The 19,580-nt window shown below is 44.0% G+C and overlaps 1 protein-coding gene across 24 annotated transcripts in view; it reads right to left on the bottom strand.

The window, feature by feature from the left end:
- mycbp2 (MYC binding protein 2) overlaps positions 1-19,580 on the bottom strand; it is an 82,549-nt gene that overhangs the window by 53,218 nt on the left and 9,751 nt on the right. For all 24 annotated transcript variants that reach the window (XM_080413074.1, XM_080413087.1, XM_080413075.1 and 21 more), the window contains exons 3-16: positions 16,640-16,855; positions 13,886-14,039; positions 13,528-13,724; positions 11,221-11,463; positions 10,697-10,768; positions 10,128-10,224; positions 9,916-9,989; positions 6,733-6,871; positions 6,397-6,473; positions 3,179-3,383; positions 2,399-2,563; positions 1,207-1,365; positions 689-893; positions 448-593 (exon numbers count right to left, since the gene is read on the bottom strand). In XM_080413074.1, coding sequence (XP_080269200.1) covers positions 448-593; positions 689-893; positions 1,207-1,365; positions 2,399-2,563; positions 3,179-3,383; positions 6,397-6,473; positions 6,733-6,871; positions 9,916-9,989; positions 10,128-10,224; positions 10,697-10,768; positions 11,221-11,463; positions 13,528-13,724; positions 13,886-14,039; positions 16,640-16,855 — 2,149 coding nt within the window. The remainder of the gene's footprint in view (positions 1-447; positions 594-688; positions 894-1,206; positions 1,366-2,398; positions 2,564-3,178; positions 3,384-6,396; positions 6,474-6,732; positions 6,872-9,915; positions 9,990-10,127; positions 10,225-10,696; positions 10,769-11,220; positions 11,464-13,527; positions 13,725-13,885; positions 14,040-16,639; positions 16,856-19,580) is intronic.

The raw sequence follows: 19,580 nt of genomic DNA, 5'->3' as shown, positions 1-19,580 counted from the left end.
AAGCCAATCAGGATGGAATACGAAAAATCGGACAGATCCTTCTTGATCACATGACTATAGAGATACTGTGTACCGATTTGCATGATGTTTGGACAAAATCGGAGTAATATCAAAATATTTGTTTTGTAAAAGTCAGCCTCCTGGTAACATAACAGGCCTGGTAATAATCGGAAAAAATTGGGGAAGAGGTTCTGTTCTTGCATCCAGGGAGTGTGAGTGCACAGTTTCACATAGATCGGATCTTAGCCGTTCACAAACGGATAGACGGCAAAACGCCTGGCGGAGACAATTAGGGTTATACTTTATCTGGCCCAGTGTTTTCAGCGACAACAACAAAAATGCAGCAATGCAAGAGAGTGAAGATGCCAGAAGTAATGGAGGCAAGATATCAAGCTAAAACATTGGGGAAAACAAGGTCTTGCAAGGAAGTGAACAGCATGATAATACCTAGCAGCAGGTCCAATGGAATCATCTCTTTCACAGCATCAAAGATGCCCCTCTGTCTGGCCTCTTGGCCATCCAGCTCCCTTGCACAGGCCTTGCAACAGCCACACGCTGAGCAGCCCGACTCCCCGGACCCACAGCCACAGATACTGGTAGAGGATGAGAGAGCCATACCAGTGATGTGCAACATAGGATACACAAAAACTGACAAGATTATAGCAAACAATAGTTGTGTGCGACTTACCCTCCCGGCACCCTGTCTGGTCGGCCACTACTGACACAGCTGGCCCCGTAACCGGTGCAGTCCCCGCACACGGTGCACACCATGCACTGGTCCAGCTTCCACTTGTGCATTCCAGGCTGGCACATCATGCTCTTCTCCTCCTTCTCCTCCAGCTCGTCTTCCAGGTCCTCATCCATGGCTGTGGCCATGCTCTCCACGCCAAATGCTGCGATGCGAATGTGAACAGAACACAATGAGGAAGACAGGGAACGGTTAGGACTGCACCCAGCCGATATCCAGGACTGGAAATTACGTTTAGGCTTTAACTGCCTAAACATCGACCTTTCAGATGTTTCCTTGCGACAGTATAAGAAGCTACTTAAATATGCAATGCTTTGGTGTGTGTGTGTGTGTGTGTGTGTGTGTGTGTGTGTGTGTGTGTGTGTGTGTGTGTGTGTGTGTGTGTGTGTGTGTGTGTGTGTGTGTGTGTGTGTGTGTGTGTATGAGATGATAGAAACAGAAACTAGATATTATCTTACCTTTCCCTGCCTGGCTCATGGATCCAGTGTCTCTGCCACACTGTCCCTTGTTGTTGACCCCAAACGTCCACACCTCCCCGCCCTTAGTCAGGACACAGGTGTGAGCCTTCCCCATGGCCACCTGAGATACGAAGTTACCTTTCAGGTCTGTCACCTGGCCTGTAGAGGGGAGAAGGCAGGTTGCAGTTTAATTGCCATCATCATAAATTAATGTCACATAAATGTATGTACAAAAATGTAAAATATATTAAAAGATTAGAAATGTTTCCTCAATATATACAACACATATACTGTATGCATTACACTGTATATAGAGTATTACAACAATTGATCTCAGTCAGATTGAAAAGGGTGCACTCGTTTTTCGGTGCGAGGCGGAGCAAGCGGGAGGCTTTGATGTCCCCGCGGTACAAACCGAGTGCTCTGCTCACAGCTGACAACAACAAACAAAATTAGCAGCTATGTGATTAATTAATTCATGTGTGGGGAAAAACATTAATTATATTAAAACGTTAAACTTTATAATCATGTGGAATGAAGGCCAGGGGGGGGCACAAGCTAAACCACTAAGCTGACGGGACAGGGGGTGAATTAAAAGAAAACGAGCACTCCTTTTTCAATCTGACTGGTTTTCCAATCATACTGTAACACATATATATATTATACATATATAAATGTATATATATATACACACACACACACACACACACACACACACACACGGTTTACGCTAGCCATTTTCCTGGCCGGTCAACGTGGCCGCCAAGATCCTCTTTTTCCAGCTACTGTACACCTTAAATTAATCGGCCATAATGTGATAATGTCACGTGCGTGTTCACGTATGCACTACCCAGCTGATTAATACACCTGTGTAGCGCAGCACTTCTTTCAAACACTTTAACACAGATGCACTGTGCTGTTCCTGTGTGGATCCCAAGATTGTAGTTTCATAAAGCATCACTTATCTACTCCATCACGCTTGCCAGAAATATTCAATTTAATTAATTTGATATATATACATACAGTATATATATATATACACAGATATACATACATACATACATACATACACACACACACACTATGTATTTTATATACACATTTATATAAAAAAAAGAACAGAAGACAGGCGGAAGGGAGGAGAAATATTTGAAGTGGGCATTTGAATTAGGCCCTGGTCCAGTCTACTCACAGGTGCTGTCGCTGTAGATGGCATCTTTGCCAAACATGTAGAGCTCTCCGTCCTTGGTGACAATACTGCTGCTACCATTGTTGCAAGCTGTGTACACAGCGGTTTTGGTTTCCAGCTTGATCATCTTCTTAGGCTTGTAGGGCTTTGGCTGTCGGCGGCTCTTGGCTGAAAGAAGAAGAAGAATTACTTATTAATAGATTACAATTATTACGGCATGGGCCCTGATTTCACTTTTTTTTTGTCTTTGATTGTTGGTTTTTCTCTTTTACATTTACATCTCCCCAATTCATTAGTTTAGAAAATTAGTCCCTATCATTGCCAACACGTACTGTTTGGTCTTGGGGAGGATCAAGACAACCACATTTCCTCTGACACACATAGATTCGCCAGCCACTTATTTTCAGCTAACACTGTGGAGTTTCACCAGGAGGGCGCAACGCATACAGAGGAACATGCGATCCCTCCCAGTTCCTGCTGAACAAGCGCCCCGGCCAACCTGTAGGTGTCGCTAGTGCTACCCCTAACTGCGCCCCCCCCCCCCCCCCCCTCCCCGTGCTCAAGTCTTACCACTTGGGCAGCGATCAGATGGTTGAAGCTACAAACTGAATTTCCCCTGCGGGATCAAATAGCTCTAAATTATTATTATTATTAACTTTATCGCTATGAAATCCGAAAGACATGCTGGCTTGTTGTTGAATCAAATTCCCCAACTCTTCCCATTGAGAATAAATATCAACTATATGCCTCAATACTATATTTTGTGTTCGGCTGATGTCTTACTGGATTCTCCATCCTCTCCCTTGCTGGCGGAACCTGTGAAGAACACGCTGCCGTCTTCGGCCACCAGTAGGGCGTGGGAACCGTCGTGGCCCACAGAGAACTGGATGATCTTGGGGGACTTGGTGACGGGCAGCTCTACCCATTTACCCGCCGACGGGCCACCCTGCTTTATGCCCAGGCTCTGGTACTTCCCAGTGTAGTATATCTGGGAGAGGAGAACAGAAAAACATGGAAAGAAAGCCAGGGGGTGGGTGTTAGTGAAAACCACAGAGAGGCTTACGCAATACCTTCCCTTACTGTGGCTGTTATTGATAACTGGAGGTATAAGCTCGCGCACAACACTTGCTACACTTTATTAGCCCCGAGTGACAAATAGGCAAAAATACAAAGTGTAAAGAGAGGGTAAACAGTCGACACTAGCTCTCCCTGCCTGACAGCTCGCAATAAAATGATGCATCTAACAACCTGCAGCTACAGGGCCTAATTCAGAACTGCAGAGCCTCTGTAGTCAAGGGACCACTGAGAAGGAGAACAAGTGCGACGGCACAATCATTATTATCGCAACAATATACTGCCGTCAGCGCACAAACGCACTGTGTGTCATTAGAATCATTCATTGAAATAGCGCAGGGGCACTCAGTGATGATGCATTTTATAGGGCTGATGCTGGCGGTATTGCTGCTCTGAACAGTCTACCATTCTGTCGCACAAAATTACATAATCCCTGATGACACGGTGTAATGGTGATGGCAGAGGATTAGAGACTATAAAACAGTAGAGTGAATCGCAGGCCTTTGACTTCTGTCATTAGCCATCACACTCCCAGGCATGGTTTGATACGGCTGACTTGCTGAGCCGAGGTCTCTAGTCCAGGTGACTAAAGAGTGAACTTTGTGCCGAGTCACAGGTCAGCTACTCCTATTTTTACTTGTCGGGCCAGTCTGGCGAGGGTAATCTACCGATAAGGCCTGCTGTGAGATTAGGCCTCAGCACACATATCTGCTAAGGATGCACAGGGGCACCACACCCACTTACCAGCACCACATCATCAGCAAACAGACAAACACAAACAGCACACCCCAACTCACACCCTAACCACCTACATAGCTAGCATGCCTTTCGTGCTAATGCATAATGTATGCCAATTTTTTTTTTTCAACAAAGCAATACATTTCTTCAAACTCCCTGTGCACAGACTGATTTGGCATATTACAAAGAACCCACAGTGCAACACATAGTTGAGTAGTGTACACAGGAAACCCCATGCCCTAGCCTTATGTACACAAACACACACATTACATAATTCCCCTCCCATAACACCCATATGCACAAATTCCTACAGCAACGTCTTCACGAAAGCCCTAGTTGAGAGTGACGGAACAACTCAAAGGCGGCCCAGTCGGCAGGGCGCATGATTGGGACCCCCCCCGACTGCCCCCCCCCCACCTCCAAACTATTATACACAGCCCTGTCGCGGTGGACAAGCCAGTCAGAAAAAGAACAATAACGTTTCATTATGGTGCAAGGCAACATAATAAATTAAAGCTTGAAGTTAAATTAAATGTTATTATAAATTATATCGCTTTACAACAAACATGGCCGCAACTACTGGGCTTACAAGCATTTGAGTTCAGCACCACGGACAGCGACCATGACATTTTGGAACCCACTTAAAACTAATAAGCAACAGCTAAATTATCAATATATTAGAATGGTAGAATGCTGAGGAAAAATTGGCATGGCGACCCATTAGTTCAGTGAGTAGGCTACTACGCCTACTCCACTATTTGAAGGGGAATCGACGATATGTTGCATAGGCTTACAATAAATGAAAGTAGTTGAGGGTATGATGATAATGCTTTAAATGGGCCTGCTGCATGCAGTTCAACATGCCAAGAGGCGGGGCCCGTAAAGTGCGCTCAAGTCCTAAGAAAATAAAGGTCTGTGTGATGTGAGGGCCAAGCCACTGGAGTCCCAGGCCGGAGGACAGCCGCACCCCCAGCCCCCGCTGATGGCCCGCCTCTGCCATATATCCTGTTCAACCCCCTCCCTCCCAGCCAAGTACCAGTTGATGTTGAGTGCCAGTGTTTTCACGATGACAGCTACTGGTTTGTCTTATATGTATTGAGCAATGTTGTATAGGCATAGCTGCTGCTTAGCTCAAATGGATGGAATAATCTAATCCCTTCCACTTATTTAAGCAAAGAAGTCCCTTCATGAGCTCAGTGCACGCTCACAGCCCCTGGCCAGAGGGGGAGCAGCCCATTGTGGAGCTAGAGCACAGTGCCAACGCTCCACAATTGCAATCACAAGTGAGGGCAGGATTCAGAGTTAGCGGTGCATGTGTCACATAAGATAGCCCAAATCCAATGGATAGTCTGACCAACACTCCACAAGTACTTATCTTTTGCACAGGGACGGGTATTCTCAGGTTTATCAAATCAAACTAAATTAATATTAATTAAGTATACACGTATACAATATCGATGAAATTATATATGACAGATTTCTTTTATACTTTAATGTTGGACAACAACAACTTGATAAATGACCAGAGGAATGTTAATATAAGATCAGGTCAACGTGCCCAAAACATGCCAGAGATAAATGCAGGGCTGATATCGGGAGGGACACAACGGACGGACGGACCGACGGACGCAGACAGTTATCTCAGTCCTGTATTAATAAACACACGCAATGAAGCCTGCTCACTTAAGTGTTGTCAACACACAAATCACATGAATACACATTAAGTTAATGATGTAATTTAAAGACAATTTAGCCTGTAAGAGGGTTGACTAAAACAAGGAGTTTTTAATCCTTTGCTGGGTATTTCTTTTGTATATCTTTCTCCTGGGACAGAAAATAAGTAAGTCAGTGCTGTTAACTGTAAGCAGGTGTTGTGAAATCGGAGAATGGTAATTATGACAGATAGACTTTAGTTTAGCGGTACAAGGCAGCAGGGGAGTAGAAAAACTATCAAGTGAAAGACTTTTTTTTCACAGGTGCACCCTCTAAAGCCATAGCCCTGTCATTAGTGAGACCAAAGCACTGAAAGCACAGCTGCTTAGAGCCACGGAAGATGAAGGAAATGCAGATTGAAGAAATCAAAAGCAGATGCGTGGAATAGCAAATGTTTGCAACGACACACACAGCCCCATTGTCATATCTTTCTGTCTGAAAATGTACACTCCACAACAGTAGAGGCTTTGACTCACCTTTCCAGAAGCAGTTTTCATCAAAGCAAACTCCCTCCCGGCTCCAAGCAGCGCTGCCTCTTCGTCAAACCCTGTGCCTAAGAGAGTGACACAGTTTAGAACCACTAGCATACACACAAAACATACAGACATGACATAATTGATGATGACATGATTAATAAACCATATGCTACGTAACACAAATTTAAATCGTTATTGACGGTTTACAACTATTTGAAGCAAACGGTTATGCAGCCATGGGTATGAACATCAGCTCACACACATGCACAATCCAATAGCAAATCGAGTCCCATGACCTCAGAATGACAGCCAAAAACAAAGCAATGCGTGACATACTAATAATGTGCAAATCCTTCTCCAGGTCGAACAGAGAGATGCCACAAGCGTGCAGACATTTCCTTGCCAGCTTCAGCTGCAGTTCCTGCTGCAGGGCCGGGTCCGAGCTTGTAGCGTAGATCCGCACCACAAATCCGTCCTGAGGGCACGAGGACAACAGGGCTTGTTTAGTTCCACAACAATTATATTGTTGCTACAATGTCGAAGAGCCAAATCGTACTTGTGTACCTGTACAGTATATCGTTGTTGTCGGGTGGAATCCTTGCATGTCCCAAACCGCTCTTTTTTATTCTTATTTTAAAAACATTAAAATAGTGAAAATAGACGATCTACAAGCTCACAACGTGGCGATGTGCGAGCTTGTAGATCGGCTATTTTCACTACTTTTGTGCGACACATTAATTCACCAAAACAAAGGGATATAACAAATGAAATATTGAATCTTGAAACATTGACATCTTCCCACTTTTAAAGTCAAAGAGTTACTTTGATATGGAATTGAATACAAAACCTAACCTCTAGCTCACCTGCCTGAACGTGGTGGCTTAAATTGCGTTAGAGCTCGTTAGATTTGCCTCAGGGAGACAGTTTGGACTTTTGATGTTAGGTCTCTTACATCGAAAATGACATCAGACTGTAAACCCTCAGCACTGGCTAGCTGCTAGACTATAGAACACAGATGAACTTTGTGTGTGCGTGGGGTGCGTGCGTGCGTGCGTGCGTGCATGCGAGTGAGATCAGTACATGGGGGCACGCCCAAAGTTATAGCACAGGGCCAGCACATACCACACACCCCACATTCTCCCTATGGACTACAATGCCACACGCACACATCTAATGTGCTAGACCCAGCCTGTGGTGAGGATTAGAGATGTGGTTTTCAGTAGCGAGAGGCTCTGAAAAAAATTATTATACCATGGAATTGGATGGGGTTATGGTGGTAGGGTCTATTCACTGGTGACGTGGCTGGGACTATGTACAGACAGATGGGCTGGGTCTACACTAATTACTAGAGCCCAACCAACGCCAGATCTTTGGGTCCAATGCTGATCGCAATTTTGGAGAATATTGTAATCAATGTGAACATCTCTGATTTAATTAAAGAACGTTAATAAATAAAACATTTTACTTTAATAATTATATAATGAACAGGCAAGCAAGTGTTAAATACACACACAAAAATAATATTTTATTTAAAGCTCCATTATGTAATTTTCTTAGTGAATACATTGTTATTTTGTTAAATCTGTATGTTAGAGTATACAATATAATACATTTGGGGTTGGTTGTATTTCGTCTCCCTGCTCTTCTATTGAGACATTTAGATCCTGTGTCTAGGTTGGACACGACATTTGACACTATCCTGTTTCTGGTTTGACACAATTCAAATTCTCCCCATAGCAAGCAGGCATGCTCCATTAGCTCAGTGGTAAAAATGTCAGCACTTGTGCAGGAGACCCGGGTTCAAATACGAGGTAGAACAGGAAAGTTACTTAGTGGAGCTTTAACCACTTAAGCCCAATTAAAGAATTTCAAAAATGGCAGATCTATGAGCTCACAACTCTTGCCTGTACCTTGGACATCAAACCAGTCAAATAATAGTTGATACATCAGCCAAACAGATATATCGGTCGGGTTCTAATTTTGGTGAAGGTCTATCAATGTTCCTTTTGGTACCGCAACCATTCTTCTTTTTTAGTAAGTGCACTACAGCACAATTAGTGAATATATTAGAGTGCATATGGGAACTGTAGCCATATCCCTCAAACTGTAGTAGCTCAGTATATTGACTGGACATGAACTGACGCAGCACAGCCCATGACAGCCAAGCAGGGATGTGCTTTTGGCAGACTGCTGGAGGAGGAGGCGTGGCTGAGAAGGAAGATTTATAGGGGAGAGTTCGGGTTCTGCGAGCAGAATAACGAGGGAAAAGAAGAGGCAGAAGGGGAATAGTAGAGAGGTAGCGTTGAGGGCTCGGCCACTCTCATGGGGTCATGATAACAGATTTCGTCTGTTGCACTTTGACTACTGTAGCACAGAACGTGTTCTTCTCTTTCTTATCAGCTCGGCTGCCTTGGATCTATTCCATTCCCTTTCCTCTCCTCTCTTTCCCTTCGCCTCATATTGTTTATCCACATCATCCTTTCTTCCCAGCAGTTGCCGTCCCCTCGTCTTTTTATCCACTCACATCATCCTCTCTCTTTCTCCCTCTTTCACCTCTGCAGGAGGTCTGTGTGGCGGGTGCACTGGCTGACTGCACAAACCAATACGTAATGCTGCTGGGTTGCTGAGGAGTTTAGCCCACTTTCTCTCTCTCTGCATCCAGCTCCCTCATTTAGCCCAGGGGCTGCTACCCGGGAGGAAGACTGTGGCTGTGGCGGTAGATGTATGAATTTCACATCCTCCCCTCCCCCCCACTAGTACTTATGCAGATATCTTGCATGCAAGATTAAGCCTCTGGAGAACGGCCACATGCAGTTCCACCCCCCTACACTCACACCCTTACATCGCCACTCCCACACACAGGCTCAGACACACTCCACTACCCTTCTGTGGCACAGCTGGCGCTCGCTCAGAGGGTCCTTCCTCTATAGAGTCAGGCTCAGCCGTTATGGGCAGAATAGCAGTGACAGGCTACTAAACGTGAAGTGGGACACGTTTAAGGTCTGCTAGTAAGCATAAACAACTTTTACAGGAGCAAGATCATGAAACCCCAACAAACATACACCTCATCTGTCCTCCGTTCTCAGTAAAACAAAGCACCATCACAAAGCTGTCAAAGACCTCACTGCATCGGCACACACAGAGATACGTGCCGCGTGTCAATAAGGGTGCATGTGTGTGTGTGTGTGTAGCAAGCACGCTCTCAAGATGCAGGCAAGTGAACAGCGTTTCCATCTGCAGAGATTGTGGAGCCATTCGAGCACCAGGCATAATAATAAAATCAGTCCTCCTCCCATGATGTCTGCGGCAGACGGGGGCTAGCGTGACAATGCTAGGATTCTTATTAGATTCAATAATACAGGATGACGGGCGGGGGAGGGGGTCGTCGGAGCTCTGGGGACGTATTCATTCAAATTAAGATGTCCTGCCTAAGCCTCTCTTCTTATTTAAGGAGCAGGGCTGAAGGCAATGACAGCAATTACGGTGACAATGGTGAATTGTGAGAGCACGTTAACGTACGTCTTTGCATGCCGCGATCTGGTTGATGTACTCTCCGTCGGTGAAGACAATGTTCTGTCCGTCCGCGTGTTGACCTGGCAAGGAGAACAGGAACACAGTTGGCTTAAATTGCATCTAATATTCAAGGTGCGCTTGCATTTATGTAAGTTAAGGGGCTCCGCCTCTGCAGGGCTTGTCAAACCACGGGTATCTAGATGGCGTTTTCCCTGTACCTGGCATGGTGACGGTCCCCTCATGCTCCAGGGTCTCCGGGTTGATCTTGACGGCTGACATACTATGATTACTTGCGTCCCGATACAACAGGAAGCCCTGAGGACGTGAAAAAAGATGCCATTAAAATCCCCCAAAGGGATACATGAAATGTATTTTTTTTTAACTGGGAGTGACAGTAGCTTGATAAACATTTCTCATCCTCAGCATATATTTCATTGGTCAATTTAGTCAGTGAGTTCTTGACCACGAGACTTTTAGCTCCTTTGAAAATAACACACCATTTTTAAAGAGATACGGTGTGATGATTAAGCATACGTCCTATTCTCCCAGAGGGCATAGCTACAGTACATCCCAAGAACTATTGACCCAAGGCCCCCAAATTACCGGCCTTGTTTTTAGTGTCAAACTGGTTCAAATTAGATCAATGAAGCGAGCAAATACCACATCATCGTGGTTGAACAACATTTAAAATGTAAATTACAATTGAGATTCAATTACAATTTAAAATACAGGTGTTGTAATTAAAGAAAATGAAAAAAAATCTAAAAGCAAAGGATTAAGACTGCACCTGAGCAAAGCCCAACCATGATCTCTTCTCCTTCCGATTCCTGATGCGAGACGTGGAGTTGTACACGTGACCCTATAGAACATGGATCTTATGTCAGCACACAAACGCAAACACAAACCTCAAATGAGTGTTGGCAAAAACATCAAAAGGAATGGCAGAACTTATAGAGGTACTTCGGGAACAATTCTCTTGCAGGTAGGATTAAAACAACATTGTGAAAATAGCACGTCTACAAGCTCACTTGCGAGGCGTTGTGAGCTTGTAGATTGCCATTTTCAAAATGTTTCCCTCTTTCTAATATTATTTGACAATTTGGCCAATGTTTGACCAGTTTTTATAGTATAATTTGTTGATTACTTTTGATGCAGTAACTTAAAGGTCCTTAAATTGTCACTTCACTGTCATCTGGGGACCCCCCAAAATTATGTGGGGACCCCCCTGGGGATCCCGACCCACAGGTTGAGAACCACTGCGCTACAGAAAGACATACACACACACACAAACATAAGGGCTATGAGGTGTACCCTGACGGTTCCGCTGTATCCAGAGCCCACTTTGTAGAGTCCGTCCTTGCACAGCAGGTAGAGGAAGGAGCCGTCGGTCTGTAGCAGGCAGCGCTCATCCTCGTCGATGGACACCTCCTTGAGGACCCACTTGTTCATCAGCGCTGCCCGCTTGATGCCGTTCCCGAACCAATCCTGGATCTGGATCTTGCCCACCAGCACGGCCTGGACGCTCCTCTGCAGTGCGTTCAGGATGGTGGGTACCTAGGGGAGGAGAGTTCAAGAGGCAGTGAGTGGAGGAGGGAGGTTCTCTCTGATGCAGAGCCGTCTGGGAGAAATGCGGGGCCCTGTGCGAAGTCGCGGTTTTGGGCGGATATTTCAGAGTTTTTGGTGGTTATTTGCGGTTATTTATTTTTATAACTCTTAATAAATGTGATTCTGTTCACTATGTCACTAGTTCTGGGGTCACTTTGACTATAAACACCTCCAATATTAGACTGGGATTTGGCCTGTGAAATCATAGAGGCTATTTTATGATTTATTTTACATTCTCATTTGACGTTTTTAGAATCGGCCTCAGGTCTAAATGGGTTAACACAATACAATTCTAGTATCACTGGAAAGCTAGCCAGCTATTTTTCTTTCTCCGCCTGACTAGTTTTACACACACTCCATCACTTGCTGGCAGCGATTACACACTCTGTTGAGCTCAGCATTCACACATGCTTGTTTGCGCACCCAAAAATGCACACATGTAAGTACAACACTAAAGCACACACTTCCCGACTGCCTGCCTGCCATTGTGATGACTCATACTACAGTCAGTGCCTGGTGGCTGAAGATCCAGAGGAGAATTATGGTCCAGCCTCTGTGGCCTGGACAATCAACTTGCTTCCCATGTTATAAGAACGCTCAGCAGTTTCCTGCTGCACAGAGCCAAAGAACATGGCACTGAACAAAAAAAAGAAATTATAATATTATAATTTTACTCCTACTACCCTACTCCTTTGGGGTATTTTTTGTCACTGTATATTTGCACATACGTGAAATTTGCCCTCTGCATTTACCCATCCTATAACAATATTAGGAGCAGTGAGTGTTATTAGTACAGTGCACAGGGAGCAGTTAGTGGTTAAGTGTCTTGCTCAGAGACACATCCAACACATAGACCAGGATGCTAACCAGGGACTTTCTGTTTCCCAGTCAGCCTCTCTCTACCCACTCAGCTACGGCCACCCTAGCAGCACTGCAGGATATTAACATAAGACAGCAGGGGAGACCCCCCTACTTCATCAATTCAAATATCTCCCATGTTAATATCCCGGGGTAAATCGGCTGCTAGACTCACACAGTGATAATGGTGTGTGTGTGGGTATTACAAGTCACCTCAGCACAATTACATAAAAGTAGAAGCATTAATTCTGCATGTGGGTGCGGTCAAGTGGACAATGGTAGCCCACTAAATGAAAGTGCTGAAAGTGCTGACTGACCAGGCGATGCCAAAAAATTTGCAGAGAAGTTCGTATGAAGCCAAAAACAAGTTATTCCATAAAACCTACACAAGATATTCATACGAAGAACACTGCCAAACAGCTAATGCAAATTGAGAGGAAGAACGTGGAAGAGAGAGGAAAAAAAGGAGACACGTGAGAGAAAGAGAGAGATAAAGAGAGAGAGACGGAGATCAAAGGCAAATAGGAGAGGAGGGCTGGCTACAGTAATTGGCGGAAGAATGCAGGCAGGGTAACATAATAAGACAGGAGACTCAAAGAGGCTTGACATTTCCCCAATTCAATTTGGGTGCTTCAGCCGCTGCTCTGATGCACGGAGGAGCCAGAGGTTACTGGAGCCTCATCTAACTCTGCCGCCAACTGAAGTTTTCATGTTAATCCAGAAGAACATCCTCCACAAAAGAAAGCACAGTATTCTGTCTGTCTGTCTGTCTGTCTGTCTGTCTGTCTGTCTGTCTGTGTGTGTGTGTGTGTGTCTTTACTCTGAAAGCGAGGTTGCAGGTTTTACCATCTAAACTTAACCTCTCCATCTGGTTTCCAGGCAACCATGCTCCTCACTGTATACATCATGGTCATGAACAAATAGCTGAAACCATGTCCCACATCTTAAATGGGTGCCATGTATACAGGGGACTCTACATAAGTAGGCATGACAGAATCTGTTTATGTGGACATAAATAAATATTTCAAATGTGTGTGTGTGTGTGTGTGTGTGTGTGTTAAAAAGTCCTATGCAAAGACATCAAATTAAAACTCCCCCTCCCCTACAGTCAAGCTTTTGAACAGTACAGGGGGGGGGGGGGTGATTGGGTCTCACCTGTATGGTCTGGCATGCATGGCTGCCGTTGTTGGTGAGAATAGCAGAGACAGCCTGGAGGGTCTTGCCAGTGTCCCCCCAGGACACCACTAGGCTGAAGAGACAGGCACAAGACAGGGCAGTGAGGGCCTGACCTGTGGGGTCGTTGGGCCCCGTGCTCCGCACCGTGGTCTCCAGGAGCAGCTGGAACAAAGACTCTGAGAAAACACGAGGGTAGAGGGGGAGGTCAGAGCGGTTCATGCAAGCCGGTGATGAGACTGTGTGTGTGTGTTTTGTGTGTTTCTGCACGTGTGTTCAGTGTGAGCTTGTTGTGTGTACGATTCGCCTTGCATTTATGTACAGTATATTACTGGTTTACCTAGCACATCGGGTGGCTCGGTCTGGAAGCCTTCAGGCTGTTGTCCCTGCAACATGTCCAGCAGGGCCTGCAGGCTGCGCAGGCACAGCGAGGGGTGAGAGAACCGTGTCTCCTTTATCAGCTCAAACACCCCACACAGTCCGATACCAATGATCTATGGACACACATGGGGAGGAGCACACACACACCACAGTTAGGGCACTATCAGCGCAGCACTGTCACCCAGCCAGAGAATAAGACGCTAATGGAAACTACATCTTACCGGCATTACAGAGTCACAATCACTTTAACTGCCAAAATACAGTACAGAAATTTATCTTTTGTTGACATTGTGCTTTGGTGGTTTTGGTGCCACTGACACAAGATAAAAAAGGACCACATCATCAACAGAAACCCATACGCAACTCTAATAATGCACAGATTTGGGAGGTTGGTTTCAAGTCATCATCTCTGCCTTCAAAAAGACATTTGAGGCTTCTTCTTCCTCCCATGACCAGGGAAGAGATTTGCCAACAGCAGGACGTATTGGAGAGAATGTTTTCCACACCCTCATCGCCATACAACAAGAGAGTGACAATATGCTTGTCTGTTAACTTAAGTGTCCTCAGTAGTCTACGTATATGTCATCGTTACCGAGTTTAACATCCACTTACAACCCTCAAACTGTATAATGACCAATCCCAACTTGGCGAGGGGACGCCATTAGAGTTTGGCCTGGAAAAGTCTGCCTCCGATAGCTTGTTAGTAAAGAGTTTGTTTTGTAGCATTACAACAAAAGCACAACTAGGATTCTTCTTTACACGGTTTAACCCATTAACTCTTTTATTGCCAAAAACGGGAATTCCCGTCCGATGGCTCTATGGCTCTCATGGCCACGGACGGAAATGACGAAATTAATATATTTTTTTAATTAAAAAAAAGAAATTTTAAATTTGTGGTCTTGTTTTTTTTTGTTTATCTCAAAGGAACTAGGAGATAACGCTATCCAAAAAATTGCTGCTCCATTCACTTCAATGTTAAAAAACAAAGGGAGGAAAAATGCACCTTTTTCCTGGCACTGGGACGACAGTCTGAAATAAGTGTGGCAATGAAAGAGTTAAGACCGGGAAAGTATCTGTCATTTTAGATTTGAACCACTTTAACCATTATTTTATACTTTGACTATTCAAAAAATAGCAGATATACAAGATACTTGTTGATCTGCTATTTTTTGAAAAATTATGAAAATGTGTGCAAATCTTTTAATATTTATTTTTCAAAGCGAACATTTGCAACTCAAATCTTTGCTTCTGGGGGTCCCTGGAACTAAATATTTTGAGATGGGGGTCCACGGCCAAATACATATAATGTTGGGGGTCCTTGACATGAAAAAGTTTGAGAACCACTGATATTATAGCAACATACAGTACGTGTTTAAGAAAACTGTTAGGATGTAGAAGACATTTGTAGATGCGTTCACGGATTTAATGTGTTAAAATTGTAAATGGTCTGTGTGTCTGACCAATATTAGTAATAATAATGTCCTGGTCAAGATTTCTTTCTGCTAATTTGCCTACCGTTTCAATATTTCATTACAGCTGCATGGTATTAACCAATTCATTATCAACCAATGTGGGTAAGCTTGACGCCCCTAGAGACACTCACATTGCAGATATTATATGTTGCTGTCAGACTGCTTTCACTTTCGATTTCTAAATGACCAAAACCATGTTGTTTTAACCTGAAATGAAACCTAACATTCCTGTTCTGGGGGCGAACATTCGCCGAAAATAGCAGCGGCTACATTTGGCAAAGGGATTTGATGTAGAGGGAAAGAATTGTAGGATCAAGTATAGAGCGCTGGGGGACTCCGGTCGACTAAGAATAGAGTTTGTCATGCTTGTTCTGCAAAAAAGTCTACATGTATACCGTACGTCAAGACATTGTGTCTTGTTATTTCGCATACCAGGCACCCAACGCAGTTTGGTTGAGTTGAACGCAATGTTAAGATTGTCAGCACTGTAAAATGAACAATCTGGTTATTTAGGGTAGAGACGTTCGTTCGATTTGAAAATGTGGGAAAATTATCGTCAAAGTTGGACTGGAGCATGCAGATATATGACGATGGTAAAGCCCTTTATACCTCCCTGGTAAAGTCTCAAATGGACTCCAGTGTTGTTCCTTGCCAAAAAAAGAACACATCTACAAGCTAACAACGCATCACATTGCCACTCGCAGATCTGGTGCGACAGAGCAGGCATAGACAGAACGCAGTGCTGTAAAATATACAGGATACGAATTTCATCAGGCTCGCTTAATAGGGGACGCCATCTTAATCGTTACAACATAATAAAGGATAAAGGGGCACACAAGTTATCACATGGGTTAATAATAATGGTCTCAATAAATATCACATATTGATATAGCCAATAAAAAGCAGCTCCATTCCTTTCCCAGTGTGTATTAATGAACACCTGTCTTTTATCATATTACAGAGTATGTCACACAAAAGGAAAAGAGCTCCACCAAGCCAAAACCCAAAGTCTGTCTTCTTTACTAAGGGTAAATTAATGGTGCTTTAAATACTGATTGTCAGACATAAATGCACGCACTCTGAAAAGACAGCTACGGACAGCTACAATGGTCTAGCACCACCAGGTGAAGCCTAGTATCTCGGTATACAGTTGGTGGTATATTATTATTACCACCATCATGCAGCGGTGGTAACAGCTCGGAATCGTCTCATTCTGCCACGATACTCTGACCATTTTGTACCTTGGGAAGCTTGACGACGGGCTCTCTGTACTCCTCTTCTTCCTCGCTGTCCGAGTCGCCGCTCTGTACCGAGCTCCTGGAGGCCAGCGCCAGGGAGGCCTCACGTTGCTGCCAGTCCAGCACGCAGTGCCGCACATTGCAGTAGACGTTGAACGCCGAAGGGTTGCTGTGCAGCTTGATGTCCGGCACGCAAAACGCTCCATCCAGAGTCTCTGTCTGTGGTAGGAAGGGTGGGGATGGGGTCAGGGGGTGTGTCAGAGAACAGAGGCAGGTGGTCAGCGACATTGTGCTACACATCAAACTAACCAGTGGTATATCCATCAATACTTTTCTTTCTAAAGAGGTACAGTAACTATGGCAAGATGTGTACGTGATGATAGACAATATCATGATATATCCTATGTGTTTTTATGTCTGGAGACTCCCGTCCAGGACAGGCTTCGGACGCGCCTCCTGCAGAAGACTTGGTTCAGATCTGAACCCATTTGATTTGGCGTTAGGGACCCATTGCGACTGCATGCCCTTGCTGACGTCGACCCCGAGTAGGGTTCAAACATGCATCAACGGCATATGCTCTAACCGCTGCACTAGGGCAGCCCTAGGCAATATCATGATATATATCTTTTTTAAATGCATTTATTTTGTTTCATATTATTTATATGATTTATGAGAAAAAAGAGAAAAAAGACAAGAATAGACTACACATACAGTAAGCACTAGGCCTAATTTTAAAGACACATGGCACAATCCTCAATCTTCTTGAGGAACCGAATAATAACAGGGCGCCACTTCTCCATTGAACTTCAATGGACGCGGACGCCATGTTCTTTTCTGTCGCCCTATTACTTTGAATGGTGTGCTCGTTCTTGATTGTCTGAAACATTGAGGTGGGGTGATAACTCAAGACATAATTGAGATAAAGATTGAACCTATCTGTAGTATGTCATAGCTTTGGCCCCTGCTTAGAATCACAATAAAATTCTACTCAGAAAGTAATAATTGATGACCACTTCCAAGTTCCAACCCATACCAAGCGGCCCACAGCAATATTATTATTGATTGAGCCTTTTGCATCATGTGAAGTTTTTTGCATTGCATTTTTGGCATTGCAATGGCAGAGGGTGATGTCATCTATTTGGGGATAGAGGTCATTCATTTTCAGCTCACACCAATTGGGGAGGAGACATCTCCTCTCATCTACTGTATGACTCCTCTGATCCTGTCCCCCCCCCCCTGCCAAGGGCAGCACTTCCAGCTACAGCATTCAGCAAGGACCACACTGCCTGGAAAGAGCACTTAAAACCATTTACCACATAGCAATGTAATAATGGCCCAAGCGCATTGGGGACTGAGAGAAAATGGGGTTTCTTGGGAGAAAAAACACACAATGCAAGGGTGAAAAAAACAACAACATATTTATGTGTTGTGTTGAATCTAGACACTAGCGATAAGCAGGTGGATTTTGACACACTAGTCAGTGCATAACTTTCTTTTTTTTATATCAATTTAGATTAATTTGTCATTTGTGCTTTTTTCATGCTTGAGAAAAGTGTAAAGTAAGACAAGGGGATGAAAGAGGGGAGAGGGGATAGAGAGGATCACATAGCCTAAATAACAGTGCCTCAATTAACAATAAGTCTGTTGATTATTCAGTTTATAATATCCAATGTCAGCCCTACAAAATCATCAACTAGTCAATAAAGTGCAACTTCTACTATACATAATTCTCAAGTTTCTTCTGAAAGTTAGCCTATTAAACAAGCTATTTTTAAAAATCCAAAGCGCTAACTTCTGGCATTAACTGGATTTTTTTTATTTAAACAATTGTCCAAGCACTCTCTAAGAAGACTCAAGGCAAGAGTTGCTGACAGTCATTCATCATGGAACTGTAGAATGTAGAAGCTGGCTAAGATGATCCAGCTCTGTACGTCATCCCACTATGCTAAAAGGAAATTTGTATGCAAATTGACGCTTCTGCTTAAATTGTATCAGCTCTGCAAATCCACTGATATTTCATCAGCTGTAAAGATGCAGAGCAATACAGACATTTCATGAAACAGCAGTTAGCCTGTCCTCCACATTTCACTAGATAACCAGTTCTGTGGCTCAACAATTAAGAAACATTTAGTGACATACAAATCAAATCCTACAGTACAATACAACCACAAATTATCTAGATGATAGGCCTTATCTTATGCACGTGTCCTGAATAGGTGTTTCCTATTAAGGCATTTAACCTTTCTTTTTAAATCTTTCTTAATTTGTACGGAATTCAAATGTCCTGTTATAACGCGTTTCTTTTGCTTATTCTTTTATGTAAAGCACAATGAATTGCCTTGTTGCTGAAATGTGCTATACAAATGAACTGAGATGTTACATACATAAACACCTGCACGGCTAGTTGACTAGTCTATTAAATGGTGCCTGCAGTTTTGTTTTTAGGGACACGGGGGACAGTGAACCATGAGGTGAAGCATAGTCATAATGGTGCTCCAGCTAGAGTCCTCAGTGCACTCCTGTTGATAAACAAGGAGATCCTGCCCAAAATTGCACACACCCCTATCTACTATATAAAGTTCAAGTTGGCTGTCTGTCATTTAGTCGATCTAGTCCAGGGGTTACTAAACATTTCAGCTCAAGACCCAAAAGATAAAGTTTGTGTTTCCCTGGCTAGGACCCAAAACTTACAAAAAAACATTATGAATTCATCACTTTAGCTCCATTTCAAATACGGTGGAAATAATTGATCTATATAAGCTCACAAGCCTATTTCACCCACGCAATGACGTTGGACCAGAGCTCGATTAGCAAGAGAGAGGGAGAGGGGGAGGCAGTGATTGCTAGGTTTTCAATGTATTGCATTCCAGGACTCACGGGTGGCCCAGGGGATGAGTGTCAGAGAAATTCTCGTTTTTGACAAATGCTGTGTATAACTCGTGTT

This window comes from Gymnoscopelus braueri (assembly GCF_963280865.1).
Source record: "Gymnoscopelus braueri genome assembly, chromosome: 18".
Taxonomy (NCBI): domain Eukaryota; kingdom Metazoa; phylum Chordata; class Actinopteri; order Myctophiformes; family Myctophidae; genus Gymnoscopelus; species Gymnoscopelus braueri.
This window is presented reverse-complemented; position numbering and strand designations above follow the sequence as displayed.